This window comes from Salmo trutta, unplaced genomic scaffold (assembly GCF_901001165.1).
Source record: "Salmo trutta unplaced genomic scaffold, fSalTru1.1, whole genome shotgun sequence".
NCBI classification, from domain to species: domain Eukaryota; kingdom Metazoa; phylum Chordata; class Actinopteri; order Salmoniformes; family Salmonidae; genus Salmo; species Salmo trutta.
Window position 1 is genome coordinate 15,663,345 of NW_021822911.1, and position 12,755 is coordinate 15,676,099.

At 39.4% G+C, this 12,755-nt stretch overlaps 1 protein-coding gene across 1 annotated transcript; it reads left to right on the plus strand.

Moving 5' to 3' along the window:
- Window positions 1–908: 908 nt before the first annotated feature.
- LOC115186561 (gastrula zinc finger protein XlCGF17.1-like) lies at window positions 909–1,832 on the plus strand (the record flags this gene model as incomplete). The annotated part of the gene is made up of 1 exon (XM_029746157.1): window positions 909–1,832. A coding segment is annotated over one exon (852 nt), but the record flags the coding sequence as incomplete, so codon positions are not given.
- Between the last annotated feature and the right edge of the window lie 10,923 nt (window positions 1,833–12,755).

The following is a 12,755-nucleotide window of genomic DNA, read 5'->3' on the forward strand; positions in this document are numbered from 1 at the left end:
TCATTAACGCAGTTCTTAAATAATTACACATAATACTTAATACTGTAGCTGTTTAGTTACAGTCATATGTTCAACTATCATCAGCTGATCCAGGAAATCATTTTCTGAATGACAGTCAAATGGCAAACATCACGACATGGGTATATTTGTTGTTAGGTGAAGTTATGGGTCCTACAGTAGGTCTATGTTGTTGTTAGGGGTCCTACAGTAGGTCTATGTTATTGTTAGGTAAAGTTGTGTGCCAATTTGGCAAACACTTAGTGTACAAACCCTCATTGTCAGGCTGATGGAAAAGCTAGCCAAAGAGCATTTTACTGGATGAAGTGTTTTTTTAAAAGTATAAAGCAGTTGATTTGCGATGATGACAGAAAAATTAAATTAAGCAGGACATTCAAACGAGCCTTACAATTATAATCCAAAGTAGTGTGAAATGCTCTTATAAGCAACCTGGAAATGGAAGTTACTTCCCTGAGTTTTCCCCCGTTCACATTCAGAAAACATTGTGAAAAACTAAAATCTTTGCTCACCATTTTTGCTCCAGGCAGATATAGTACATCTATAACTATCGGTTTCCTCATTAGCAGGGAGGAGTTTCTGCAACGAAATTGCCCTCGTGCCACAATTTTAGCAAACACAGAAATTGTCCTATATTGGAGACCAAAAGTTGTCTGGCACACTGCTTAGGGTTTCAACAACTTGAATAACTCAATCATCGATGTTACTACTAATGTGAAAACAAGACAAAATGACTATTCTTGTTCATTTTGTGGGCCTTTAACCATCTGTCTGACTTTGTTGTTCCCACAGGAGAGATATGGGACTATCGTGGATGCTCTGGGGAGCCTCAACAACCTCATGATGCTGAAGAGGCAGAGAAGAGTATCTCCAGATCAGAACACCTCAATAAACACCAGCAGAGACCCACAGGGAAGAGAACTCACTGCTGCTCTGACTGTGGGAAGAGATTCACCTCATCAGCAGACCTCAAAAGACATCAGAGAATCCACACAGGAGAGAAACCTTTTAGCTGTACTCAATGTGGGAAGAGTTTTACTCAATCAACCAGCCTGATATCACACCAGAGAACACACACAGGAGAGAAACCTTATAGCTGTGATGAATGTTGGAAGAGTTATGTTACATCTAGCAGTCTGACTAAACACCGGAGAACACACACAGGAGAGAAACCTTATAGCTGTGATGAATGTGGGAAGTGTTTTGTTACATCTAACAGTCTGACTAAACACCGGAGAACACACACAGGAGAGAAACCTTCTAGCTGTGACGAATGTGGGAAGTGTTTTGTTACATCTAACAGTCTGACTAAACACCGGAGAACACACACAGGAGAGAAACCTTATAGCTGTGCTCAATGTGGGAAGAGCTTTACTGAGTCTAGCTTTCTGACTAAACACCAGAGAACACACACAGGAGAGAAGCCTTTTAGCTGTAATCAATGTGGGAAGAGTTTTTCTCAGTCAGGCAGCCTGAGATCACACCATAGAACACACACAGGAGAGAAACCTTATCGCTGTCCTCAATGTGGGAAGAGTTTTACTCGTTCAGCCAGCCTGAAATCACACCATAGAACACACACAGGAGAGAAACCTTATAGCTGTGCTCAATGTGGGAAGAGTTTTACTCAGTCAACCAGCCTGATATCACACCAGAGAAAACACACACAGGAGAGAAATCTTATAGCTGTGCTCAATGTGGGAAGAGTTTTACTACGTCTAGCAAGCGGACTACACACCATATAACACATACAGGAGAAACCTCAGCTGTGATCAATGTGACCAGAGATAATCTGATAAAATACCTCAATCAATGAATTAATGTCACAATGTAGAATGTTTTAACCTCTCTGGGCGAGGCGGGACGATTACGCAACAGCCAGTCTAATCCTGTGGCGCGATATTCAAAAACCTTAGAAATGCTATTACTTCAATTTCTCAAACATATGACTATTTTACACCATTTTAAAGACAAGACTCTCGTTAATCTAACCACACTGTCCGATTTCAAAAAGGCTTTACAACGAAAGCATAACATTAGATTAGTAATTAGCACGTATAGCTCGTTAGCACGTCTAGCTCGTTAGCACGTCTAGCTCGTTAGCACGTCTAGCTCGTTAGCACGTCTAGCTCGTTAGCACGTAGGACGCACTGATTGGTGTCACCTCGTTAGTCAGTATGTGTTACACCTGTGCTGGCTTGTCCATCTCGTTAGTGGGAAGGTGTTTCACCTGAGCTGGTCCAGGTTCTATTTAAGAGTGTCTGGCCCAGTGCTCCAGTTGTCTTGATACATGTGGAGAGTCAACACCTTTAGTTGCTCCACCTTTTTGGTTTGCTTCCTGTCTTTGAGTTTGGTGTGGGTTTTTCTTTTGTTTGTCTCTTCTTGGGCAGATTTAGTGGGTCTCATGGTGGGTGTCTTTTAGGTCCCAGTTGTTGTTACTTGTCAACTTTCAGTGGACACCCCCATAGTGTCTTTCAGAGCCCCTCCTAATAACAAGTTATATTTTGGGTTGGATATAGCATCATATTGTTGATATTTTAATCAATGGCGTTTCCTTACAATGCTCATTAGTCTTTCAGTTGTTATTATTGTTTTTTATCCTCATATTTGTGTACTAAATATTTATGTTTATTTTCATTGTTTTTTCCTGTGAAGCCATTGTGTTGCATCCATGTCTGACAAGTCTGTATAAATAAAGCTTGATTTTATTTGAACACATTGTAAAACGAATTTACCCAATGACTGACCAATCAACAAACTCTTGGTCCCTCTTAGTATGAAAAACAGATCAATCCCACTTTTCCAGCCTGCTGAAGGCGTGGTGGAGTGGTAAACACCACCCCCGGCTCTACCAGGGGCTTGAGGTGGTCTCCCACAGCTTTGGTTATGTCATGTTCTGTGGCCTTGCTGTTCCATTTATTGACTGCCCCTGCAACACAGAAAGAAAGAAATACATTTAGTCATATTAAATAAAACACTCAATGTAATAGATATGTAGCATCTATGGCCTCAAATACACTTGGCATCTAAATGTGACTTCTGTCATCTGATCACTCCAAGCTGCATTAGGTTCAGATCTACCAGGATGGGCCTTTGACATAGTCTGGACACAGTCAGGCCACTGATTATGCATAAGCAATGTAAAGAGATGGGGTGAATGAGTGGAAAAGTACATTTTACACAAATTACCTTCATAACAAATCAAATGTTGTTGGTCACATACAGGTGTTCAGATGTTATTGCAGGTGTAGTGAAATGCTTGTCCTTCTAGTTCCCACAGTGCAGCAATATCTAACAATTAATATCTAACAATTTCACAACAAATACCTAATACACACAAATCTAAGTAAAGGAATGGAATTAGGAATATATAAATATATGGAATAACAATGTCAGAGCAGCATAGACTGAGATACAGTTTATACATATGAGATGAGAAATGATATGTAAACATTATTAAAGTGACTAGTGTTCCATTTATTAAAGTGGCCAATGATGTCAAGTCTATATGTAGGCTGCAGTCTCTCTGCTGTTTAACAGTCTGATGGCCTTGAGATAGAAGCTGTTTTTCAGTCTTTCGGTCCCAGCTTTGATGCACCTGTACTGATCTCACCTTCTGAATGATAGCGGGTGAACAGGCAGTGGCTCGGGTAATAACAAAGAACATGTATGTATGCCTGGGGGGAAATTCACTTTCATACAGCCAGAAGTGATGAGAAATTACAGCAATACCAGTGGACAATTTTCACTAAATAAACATAAATGGAACATATTCCCTTTTGCTGACGTGATGAACCACTAAGGGGACATAAATATTTACCATCTAAACCATGTGTGACCTCTCACCTCTCTGGCTGTAGAAGTGTTCTTCCTAACCAGTCCCTCAACAGCTCTCTGACTGAGCTCCACCCTCACTGGGCCTTCAGAGGAGAGGAAGGCTGAGGAGGGATGGATGGATCAGTCAGTCAATAAAGTTTGGAGCTGCTGTCTATGCTGTCTGACAAAATCACTATTTTAGTAGTTCATTAAAGTAAATTAGGCTTTATGACTGCTGAATACCAACTATCAATCACTTAGATCATGTATTTTCAGGTAGAGATACATCCTTGGGACGTCCCTAGCCTGTTGAAGTTGACATTTAAAATGGTTAAGGTTAGGGGTTAAGGTTAGGGTTTAGGGTAGGGATGTCCCAAGGATTCTAGATAGCATTGACCATTGTGCATTCTTCTGTCTCTTTTACATAGCAGGTGATGGGTTCTGACTTCTGAACTTGAAAATATGAAATATCCTTATTATGTGAAATTGAATGAAACAATAATGTATGTTGATAATAATATGATGTACAATATTCCATGATGTTTCTATATGACAACAATACAGTAATATATTTAATATGATGTACAATATTCCATGATGTTTCTATATGATAACAATACAGTAATATATTTAATATGATGTACAATATTCCATGATGTTTCTATATGATAACAATACAGTAATATATTTAATATGATGTACAATATTCCATGATGTTTCTATATGATAACAATACAGTAATATATTTAATATGATGTACAATATTCCAGTCAGTTCACCGTCTCACCTCATACTGTATTGGAGCAGCAGCGGCTGACTGCCCGGTTCAACATCAGTTCACCGTCTCACCTCATACTGTATTGGAGCAGCAGCAGCTGACTGCCCAGTTCAACATCAGTTCACCGTCTCACCTCATACTGTATTGGAGCAGCAGCAGCTGACTGCTCGGTTCAACGTCAGTTCACGTCTCACCTCATACTGTATTGGAGCAGCAGCAGCTGACTGCCCGGTTCAACATCAGTTCACCGTCTCACCTCATACTGTATTGGAGCAGCAGCAGCTGACTGCTCGGTTCAACGTCAGTTCACCGTCTCACCTCATACTGTATTGGAGCAGCAGCAGCTGACTGCTCGGTTCAACGTCAGTTCACCGTCTCACCTCATACTGTATTGGAGCAGCAGCGGCTGACTGCCCGGTTCAACATCAGTTCACCGTCTCACCTCATACTGTATTGGAGCAGCAGCGGCTGACTGCCCGGTTCAACATCAGTTCACCGTCTCACCTCATACTGTATTGGAGCAGCAGCGGCTGACTGCCCGGTTCAACATCAGTTCACCGTCTCACCTCATACTGTATTGGAGCAGCAGCGGCTGACTGCCCGGTTCAACATCAGTTCACCGTCTCACCTCATACTGTATTGGAGCAGCAGCAGCTGACTGCTCGGTTCAACGTCAGTTCACCGTCTCACCTCATACTGTATTGGAGCAGCAGCGGCTGACTGCTCGGTTCAACGTCAGTTCACCGTCTCACCTCATACTGTATTGGAGCAGCAGCGGGTGACTGCCCGGTTCAACATCAGTTCACCGTCTCACCTCATACTGTATTGGAGCAGCAGCGGCTGACTGCCCGGTTCAACATCAGTTCACCGTCTCACCTCATACTGTATTGGAGCAGCAGCAGCTGACTTGATCGTTGATGCTAATCATCATGTTTGAATTCGAGAGTAAATACAGCCGACTACACTCTAAAAATGAAGGGTTCAACTGGAGTTGTTCTCAGATCCCCTAAGAACCGTAGGGTTCTTGGTCAATGAAAAACAGCCCCAAAAGGTTCTTCAAAGAACTTGCACAACTAGGTTTGGATTATTTCCTCAACTATATTCTTTCCCATATATTGTATATCGTTTCCATAAAGACAATATGGCTTTACACTCATTAACGTAACTTTCCAATCTAGAGCAGTTCTCACTTTTGTGATAATGAACTAGCTAACGTTAGCTTCGTTAACGAACTAACTAACTAACTAAGGACGGTGACCTGTCCAGACGAGATGTTACAACGAACTGAATCGTCAATGGAGGTCTTCCTCTTTATATAGCCTGCTACAGCATGCAATACTATTAACTCACAAGGGGGCATAACGTTACATGTACAATACTATCCCATTTTGGAAACGTTACATGTACAATACTATCCCATTTAGGAAACGTTACATGTACAATACTATCCCGTTTTGGAAACGTTACATGTACAATACTATCCCATTTTGGAAACATTACATGTACAATACTATCCCATTTAGGAAACGTTACATGTACAATACTATCCCATTTAGGAAAAGTTACATGTACAATACTATCCCATTTAGGAAACGTTACATGTACAATACTATCCCATTTTGGAAACGTTACATGGACAATACTATCCCATTTTGGAGACGTTACATGTACAATACTATCCCATTTTGGAAACGTTACATGTACAATACTATCCCATTTTGGAAACGTTACATGTCCATTACTATCCCATTTTGGAAACGTTACATGTACAATACTATCCCATTTTGGAAACATTACATGGACAATACTATCCCATTTTGGAAACGTTACATGTACAATACTATCCCATTTTGGAAACGTTACATGTACAATACTATCGCATTTTGGAAACGTTACATGTATAATACTATCCCATTTTGGAAACGTTACATGTACAATACTATCCCATTTTGGAAACGTTACATGTACAATACTACCCCATTTTGGAAACGTTACATGTCCTATACTATCCCATTTAGGAAACATTACATGTACAATACTATCCCATTTTGGAAACGTTACATGTACAATACTATCCCATTTTGGAAACGTTGCATGGACAATACTATCCCATTCTGGAAACGTTACATGTACAATACTATCCCATTTTGGACACGTTACATGTCCGCCCCCTTGTGGAGGGAAATTAATATATTAGATGGTAGCTGTAGATGGGATTCAAATGCATAATGGTATTAATACAGTGTCTAGACTACCTCTTTTGTATAAATGCCCTTCAGAATCCAAACAGTATTGCCACGCAGCAAAATGTTGCGTATAATCTTTCAAGTCAGCCTGATAAAATATTGAACAATTTGTGTACAAAGATATCTTGAAATGTGATATTAGGCCTGTATGGCAGTACTGTTACTGTATGGCAGTACTGTATTGGCTAGTGCTTTCTCCAATATGTTATTCTATTTTACATTCAATTGTATTTTGATGCCATTTATCTTTCAATATTTATTTAATATATATATAAGTTTTAATGCTTGTAAGACTGTTCTTTGACACATTTTCTCTTCCTTTGAAACTCTTATAGGACAGAACATGGACACAATGCAATTTGGATCAAGAAGAAGGTACAGATATGTTGTAGGACAGCTGCATATGAAGTGTACATTTAACCTACATAGCAGTCAATACAAACTGACATCTATTAGCATACAAATGTGTGCAAATGATCTTTTCAGATATGAATCAAGTCCATGGAATGGATATAGACAAAAAGATAATCCAAGGACTATCAGAGGTAGAGAGGCGAGGCAGGGGTGAGGACATCATCCTGCTATTTTGACAGTCCCTGAAGGACAATACAGAAGAGGGATTTGCTCTTATTCCTTCCCTTTCTCTAATGTATTTTGTAATAAAATTAGCAAGTGTAGTAAGATCATTGCTTTACTTTACTAGGACTGGAGACCACAACAGCGATTCTGCTCTTGCCCTACCTCTTCAATGAGGACCCGAGTGGCCTTTATGTCCGTGACAAGGTATGTCTATGCACCAATCATCTGTTTCTTCATTAACATAGGTGTGCATGCTTATATAAAACTACAGCTGAACATTTATGTTCTTTGTTAATTGTTTGTGTATTCATCTTTTCTTACTTTTGTTGACACAGATTTCACCGCTCTTCACTCCTTTACTGCACATCGGTGGAAATCCATTTCACCATGAGAGTGAAATCCCGCTGGCCTTTGATGGGGAGAACATCCAGGCCCTCGAGGACGTCCCCATGGGACTTGGGGCTCTGCTACGGCTGGATTTTTTATTTTCTCTTAAATTTCCCCAAAATGTCAGAAAAACACTTATGTTGTTAAGTGACTGTGTTCTGGGGATCAGAGGAGTTGGGGTGAAGTTCCTGTGTTCTGGGGATCAGAGAAGTTGGGGTGAAGTTACCAGGGCCGGTCATAAAGACGGAAAACTTCCTAACATAACTAAGTGGATACGATATACACACTAAAGCTGAAAAATCTGTATTTAGCATCAAGTCTACAATATTGTTAGTTTACCTATGATTCATTTTTAATGTTTTTATTGTACATCCTTATTTTGTAACTGTCATGAAAAGCACTGTACAAAGTAAATGTATTATTTATTATGGTCTGACATGTCTGCAGAAATGTTGCAATTTTGTAATGTGTTTTGTTTGGTAAATTGTTTTGTAAATATGAATTCACATTTGTGGTGCCAGTAAATAAACAATGAATTATTTAAATCAATATTGTTATTATTATTAAAATGTTTTTATAATGGAGGGAGGGTGGACAGGGAGTTAAAAAATGAACCCCAAAAGGTTATTTGAGGAACCATGATAAGGGTTTCTTCAAATAACTTTTAGGGGTTCCCCCACAGTTTCAATTTGAAGAACCCCTACAGGATATTCCAGGAACCTTTACTTTTTAGAGTGTATATTGATAAAAGTCACCTTGGCCGAGAGACATTTACATAGTTATACACAGCCCAATTTGGGATGACTATTTTAGGGTGAAATAGTGGCCACAGACAGACCTGATATCGACCATAATTCAACGTCCTTTGACGTCACGTGCTGACTGGGTATGGCCAAAGTTATTCTGTTTATCTACACTTTGTAGTACATTTTTACACGTTAATAAATGTTTATGATGCCACATCGCCCGTTTTCAAAGGTAGTCTTGTTTTTAGGGACAGTCGCTTTTTAGCTTTTTGTCTGAAAGTATTTCCTCAACTCCGATACCAACTCCAGTCAGTAGATGGCGATGTGCGTCAGGGACGGAAGACTGATACAATAGCAACTCCTCTCATATTGGGAAGACACCCCCCTGAATTTTCAGGCCTTAAGGGCAGTTTTATTTGAAATGTAGTACCCGGATGGAGAAAGTCCAATTAGCGTTTTATAGTTACATCGTTAGGGTAACTTACCCTAAAGTGGACACACTCCCATCAGTTTCTGAGACAACTGGCCAGACTTTGTAGACAGTTTAATAATGCTTAAACCTCTTCTTTATCAAATGATCCATTAAAGATACCAACTCAAAACCTACGTTCGTCTACATATGGGTTGTTTAAATTGTATCTAATTATATTCACAGTATTACTTCATCAAATCTCTAGTAATCATTATACACACATACATTTTATCATATATTCACAGAATCCATATAAAATGTAAGAAATTCTCAGGTAGTCACGACAACCATTCCATTTGCTTTTTCAATGACTCTCCACAGCTACGAAGCAGCTCTCCAAACATACTCCCAGCGGAACCAAAAAAATAAACTTTTGTTTCCCGGACAATGACCGGATCGTCAACGGTTCTCTATTCTCCCAGAGACCACGGCAAAATCAAGCCTCCCAGGAACAATAGACCTTCTGCTGCTTTCTAAATTATCATCCCGCTCTCAATACCACCCCGTGATCTTCTATGATGGGCAGTGAAGGAACCCCAAGATAACGTTATATCAAAGCTTATTATCCACATGTCAATCATCTGATTAAGCATATTTCTATATGAGGAACTATAGATCTATCTCTGTGAGGAACTATAGATCTATCTCTGTGAGGAACTATAGCTCTATCTCTGTGAGGAACTATAGCTCTATCTCTGTGAGGAGCTATAGATCTATCTCTATGAGGACCTATAGATCTATCTCTATGAGGAACTATAGATCTATCTCTATGAGGAACTATATATCTATCTCTAGGAGGAACTATAGATCTATCTCTAGGAGGAACTATAGATCTCTGTGAGGAACTATAGATCTCTGTGAGGAACTATAGATCTCTGTGAGGAACTATAGAACTCTGTGAGGAACTATAGATCTCTGTGAGGAACTATAGATCTCTGTGAGGGACTATAGATCTCTAGGAGGAACTATAGATCTCTAGGAGGAACTATAGATCTCCAGGAGGAACTATAGACCTCTAGGAGGAACAATAGACCTCTAGGAGGAACTATAGATCTCTGTGAGGAACTACAGATCTCTGTTACTATCCAAACTTCAGATTAAGACACAGTCACACAACTCTCATATCACAGTCACACAACTCTCATATCACAGTCACACAATGCTATTCCCAAACATACCTAATCAATTAGTTGTTTTTCAACAATATTTTAACCTGCAGGAATATTTTCACATTTCTATGTCATGGTTAGTTCCTAGGATAATATAACTCATACATTTACATCTTTCAATACTTCTAAAATGGGGTCCAGGTTTAAAACAATTACAGGTTTAGAATAATTACAGATACACCTTACTATCTTATACTATATGATAAATGGTCTTTACTAGTAAACACAGATTCTAGTTTTCATCCAGTTTGCACAGATAGCTGACTCAGCCTCAGATTCTGACTGGGCCCTGTTAACACCTCCACACAGGAATACACACTCAGAGCCTACGAGGATTTTCTAAAAACTCCACTTTGCGTGCGTCGCTTACCTCTTTCTTTTTTAAACTACGTTGGAGATGTGGTATCCACTCGGCTCGCTGCCTCTCAGATCAAAGGTGGGTTCATCTGCTCCGTTCCCCAAGTGTGGTCTCACTGAGATCCCAAGTTAGAGGGATCCCTGGTGCACCATTTACCCAGGTCATCAGGAGCGGTCACCAAGTCAAGATTCACATCCCCAAATGTGGTTGTTAATTTTTTTAATATCAATTGAGACAAAAATATCACACAAGTCAGAGTTATTCTTAAACTAAATCTTTAATCACTTAATAAGGGAGCAGGTCAATACAACGCACAAATATAGGGTGAATCAATTGAGTGCTCTACGATAATGATGGCTGGTCGACAAATCACCCCCAGATGATTCGTTGAGAGATGAATCACCCCCAGATGATTCGTTGAGAGATGAATCACCCCAGATGATTCGTTGAGAGCCACGAGACAAAAGTACAAAGGTCTTTTACAGCCAAGATACACCCCTTTCAACCTACATGACCAACAACAGATGTATAGAACGGGTCACAAGGTTAAGATTTGTATGAAAGATACTTATAATTCTCAGCAGACAGTATCTGCTGTAAAAACAGTAATCTGTGTAGAGACCAGGGTCTGGCCCTGGGGTCATCTCTCCCTGGTACCATATAGAACAGAAACATTAACTCATGCTCTGGAATGCAGTCTCTTTAGGTTTTATCACCCAAAAGACATCGTAAATCACCTGTCAGTGTTTTCTCCCAGAGGCCCATCCTCAGTAGAACACACAGACACAATAGTTCTAAAAACACTCTATTCGGTTGCATAAAACAACCATTTGATGCAATAAAATAATATAACATAATGTTTCAGTTTTGCTCTCACAGTGTCCACTGAAAGTTGACTAGTAACAACAACTGGGACCTAAAAGACACCCACCATGAGACCCACTAAATCTGCCCAAGAAGAGGCAAACAAAAGAAAAACCCACACCAAACTTAAAGACAGGAAGCATACCAAAAAGGTGGAGCAACTAAAGGTGTTGACTCTCCACATGTATCAAGACAACTGGAGCACTGGGCCAGACACTCTTAAATAGAACCTGGACCAGCTCAGGTGAAACACCTTCCCACTAACGAGATGGACAAGCCGGTGTAACACATACTGACTAACAGAAATGGAAAAACCAAAGACTATAACAACTTAAAAGAGAATGCTCACCACCAACAGAAAACTTCCATTTCACATTATAATCAACTACAATGCTTCACCTTCACCAATATAAACATTTACATTTACATTTACATTTAAGTCATTTAGCAGACGCTCTTATCCAGAGCGACTTACAAATTGGGGTCTACTGGCTGTCAACAATTAAAAACAAGAAAAACATTTTTTTTCCCTCACTAGCTTCTAGAACTCTCGTCTTATTAAAACTCACTAGCTTCTAGAACTCTCGTCTTATTAAAACTCACTAGCTTCTAGAACTCTCGTCTTCCTAAAACTCACTAGCTTCTAGAACTCTCGTCCACTTGGAACGAGCCCAAATAAAACTCATCTCCAATACTGAAAAACGTGCAGTCAAAATAAATTCTGATCCATGGCAACTCACTGTCTAAACGCAAAACACAAAAAACTTTGTGACTGCCCACCCTTGAGACAATCAGAAACCAAGTTGTCCTTAACAAGGACATTTGAGAATGAGAATTAACCCTGAGAATTAACCCTGATATTCTAAAAGCAGGGCAACAATGTCAATATAATTGTACCCAAAAATGGTCAGTTGGTTGCATTAATAATAATCATTACCAAATCTTACATGAAATGTAAATATGAAATATTTGGTTGCATAGTCTTATTTTCAACGGCTTTTCAATTACATTTTGCTAGGTGGGATAGCCCCACTGTCAAAACACAGTTTTATCGTGTCTAAATCAATAACCAATATGCAGAAAGTTTGTGATAAATTAAAAACCTAAACATAAAATGTGCTATATACACAAACATCTGCCACAATAATCATATTACTTGTATTTTTTTAAACAAGCACCTTATAAACTGCACAAGCACCAGAAACGCTGATGTTTTGACAAGTAGCAATAAATCACTGATATCCATTAGGGGGGAAATCAGGTTGTTCGTGCTGTTGAAACTAACAACTAAAAAAACAGATGGAAATGGAGATATATTTTACCTC